The 3,334-nt window shown below is 47.6% G+C and overlaps 1 protein-coding gene across 1 annotated transcript in view; it reads right to left on the minus strand.

The window, feature by feature from the left end:
* Positions 1-3,044, minus strand: part of Plcxd2 (phosphatidylinositol specific phospholipase C X domain containing 2) — a 57,288-nt gene extending 54,244 nt beyond the window's left edge. Inside the window, exon 1 of the mRNA XM_055593758.1 lies at positions 2,389-3,044. Coding sequence (XP_055449733.1) covers positions 2,389-2,551 — 163 coding nt within the window. The 5' untranslated portion in view covers positions 2,552-3,044. The remainder of the gene's footprint in view (positions 1-2,388) is intronic.
* Between the last annotated feature and the right edge of the window lie 290 nt (positions 3,045-3,334).

The raw sequence follows: 3,334 nt of genomic DNA on the forward strand, positions 1-3,334 counted from the left end.
TTTCTTTCTTCCTTGAAGACATATTTCAAGCTCACTATTCAGCAGAGGGTCCTAATCTTCCTGTTTGTACTATGCCCCATGTATGTGCTGCTGGGTGTCAAACTGAGGGCCTCACCTAGGCTAGGTAAGTACTCCACTAACAGAGTTACTCAGCTACACTAACCCTCCTGATTTCCTCTTTCAAAGACAAGGGTCTTGAGAGCTAGTGATTTCTTGAAAAGTCTAAGTACTTGAGATAATGTATGCCAGTGGGTGTGTCAGGACATCAGTAATAAATAGGTACCACCAGGCCTGGTGGCCTATGGTACCATTTGGAAGCTTGAGCAGAAGGTTCTCAAGGTTGAAGCCAGGCTAGGCTACATAGTAGAGATGTGTCTTGACAGGCTAGAAAAAAGAATGTGTGTGTATTGGATGGTGGTGGTTATGATGAAGGTATCAATAATGCAGAGGAAGGGGCAAATGATGGACCCCACCTCCTAGACACCTTCCCTATGTTGTAATTTCTCATCAAGAGTAGGCTGAACTTGACTGTAAGCCTTTCTCTGGGAAGTATTAATAGTTGGGCTGCAGTAAAGATAACCAGCTGTTGGGGTGTAAATGGATTGTATTGAATGTGTATTTCCTGTTTTGAGCTGCCATCCCTACATATGTATCTTCCATTCCTGGAAAAAAGACATTTCACGGTAGTAAATGCAGCATATTCTGGGGAGTTGGGACCACTATTTTCTTTTCCTGTTTAGCAGGAAGATTTTGCTTCACAAAGCAGTGTCTCACGGAGCTAATACCAAGTCCCCAGTATGGCAGCAGGTCTCAAGAATTTTGCTTCCTCTGGCAATCCTAGGAACTGAAATATACTCTAGAACAAAACAAACACCCAGAACCTTTGTAGAGTCAGAGTTCAAGTTCTAGTAGAGTTACAGTTTGAACCGACCAAAGTACCAGGAAAGAGGAAGCCCAGTCTACCCGGACATGCCCTGAATGACAGGTCATTTAGGACCTGCCTAAGATGCCATTCTATTTGCAAACATTAACTACCTGCCATATCACTCAGCAAAATAATTCCATCAAAGAACCTGAAGGCAAATGACTCATGTTTGAAATGTCCCATGCATCATTTTTTTTTTTTTTTGGCGATGACTCCATAGGCATCAATTAAACATGGAAAAGACATGTTCTAAAGCAAGGCCATCTGGCATTTCCCAAGGAACTGTAGTTAAGGGCCAGTAAAACATAAGGGACGGTAACTGTAACACAATTTTGCAATCTTTCCCCTGTTCAGCAGCAAAGAGGGCCCATGAGGACAATAAACCTGGAAGTGCTCCAAAAGAACAGGTATCTGAAGCCAGCATCACTCTTTCCCGTGCATAGAAAACAGATGGAGGTGGCATGAGGTCATCTTTTAAGGCAGAAAAAAAGCAAGTAGGTCCAGGGAATGCTTGTGAGTTTGTCTGATAGTCAAAAACTTTAATTGCTACCTGTCCAAGCCAAAGAAAGAACTGGTCTCCCCTGGCTCCTCGAGTGCTTTCTAAGTACCGGCATCGAGGGACTTTGCCCACCTCCCCAAGCTGAACTAAACATCCTTCCCAAGATAACCATGCTTTAACAACCTTTTCAGTGGAAAGATTAACTAATTGCCTGAGAGCGTTGTCAAGCTTTAAAGCTTCTGGCAGGGGAATGTAGCAGGAGCGGAGGTGATTTTCCAGGCTAGATCAGCCAGGCAGACACCTGTGTATATATAGACAAAGCTTCAAACACCATCACTCCATCGCACCTAATGACTGCCTGTGAGGACAGATTGCATCCTCTATTTCTGGCTTTTCCAACAACAAAACTAGATGTGTCTTCATACCCAGCCCTGAATCTGAACCCATTTTCTAACAGTTACCTGATTTTTTTTTCATACAAGGTCAGCTAAATGAGGAAAAATATTTTTCAGCTTTAATTTTGATCCAGAGTGAAGACTGTTAACGACTTTCTACCCATTATCCTGGATCTCTCTCCCGTTTTCCTTAAATGATTCAAGTCAATGAGACCTTCACTTGCAAAGGCCTCAATATTAAGAAGGTTAACATACTTAGATTGAGGCTGTATGGTGTAAACAAAATAAAAGCAACAACAACAACAACAACAAAAAAAAAAAACCATTGCAGTGATTCCATTCTTCCGACTGTCCGTTTTGCCAATGATGCAGTCTGCTTGACTCTCTTTAAAGCAGTTACCTTCCTGTTAAGTTTTTTTTTTTTTTTTTTTAATTTGGAAAGAAAAGAGGTCACTGACATCCCCCCCCCCCCCACACACACCTCAACAAAACAGAAAACAAATCAACCATTAACAAACACTAAAATGGCAGAATTAAACACAGTTGAACAAGTGGTTATAGACAAATACCTGGGATTGCCAGATTGGAAAGGGGGACGTTGTGGAGGTGAGGGGGGAGCGAGGCCATCCAGTCGGCATTGCAGACCTCCGAAGCTGTCTTTGTCCGGCTTGGGTTGGGAGAGCAGATGGCCCCCATCCTGAGTTTCCTCCTGGCCTTTCTAAATGCTAGCATCCCTCTTGTCCACGAATTATACAGGCTCGGCTCAGTGCCACTCACTCTGTGGTCATCACCGCTCGGGGCTCTCTAGACATTTCAGAGCCACATGGGTCACGGCAGCCTTTTCAAGATTCTTTTCTGGCTGGGAGATGGGTCAAATAGGTGCTTTCCTACCCGCTGCGCCCGCAGTCCCCACCCTCTCCGCCTCGCCTCTGAGATCCACTCCTTTAATCCCCTCAGTCCCTGCTCAGTTAAACTTCTTACTTCCCCTCTGGAGACGTGGGAGACAGGTCAGAAGATACAAACCTTACTGAAACCCACAGCATCCAGGAACAGCCACACCCGCAGCTACTCACACGACAGGTGCCCACAGGGCATAGAGACATGCCAGCGGGCTGCACACACGTGCGCGCCCGGGTTGCACCATCTCTAGTTCGTGGGTGCTTCCGTGGGTGTCCCTGGGCTGGTACAAGGGGCTGGGCCTGCCTGCCACCCGCCCCTGGCTTCTCTGTCCCCTACCCTCTGCGTTCCTGAAAGGCTCTCCGAAGAGTAACCGGCGGCCCCGGGACTCTGGCGGCCCCGCCCCGCACTGCCGGGCAGATTTGCCAGGCGAGGCGGGCTTTGATTGGTCGCCGGCGGGGAGCGCTCTGATTGGTCGGAGCCCCGAGGGCCCGCCCTTGCCTCCCGCTCCCACGCCTTCCCTGCCTCCTGGCTCCTCCCTCTTCCACTCCAGCCTCCCTGCGTGCGGACAGCGCTGCTCTGCGACCTGATGCTCCCGAAGGGGAACTAGGCACCGCG

The sequence above is a fragment of the Psammomys obesus genome, unplaced genomic scaffold (assembly GCF_907164565.1).
Source record: "Psammomys obesus unplaced genomic scaffold, mPsaObe1.curated_primary_1811, whole genome shotgun sequence".
Classification (NCBI taxonomy): Eukaryota; Metazoa; Chordata; class Mammalia; order Rodentia; family Muridae; genus Psammomys; species Psammomys obesus.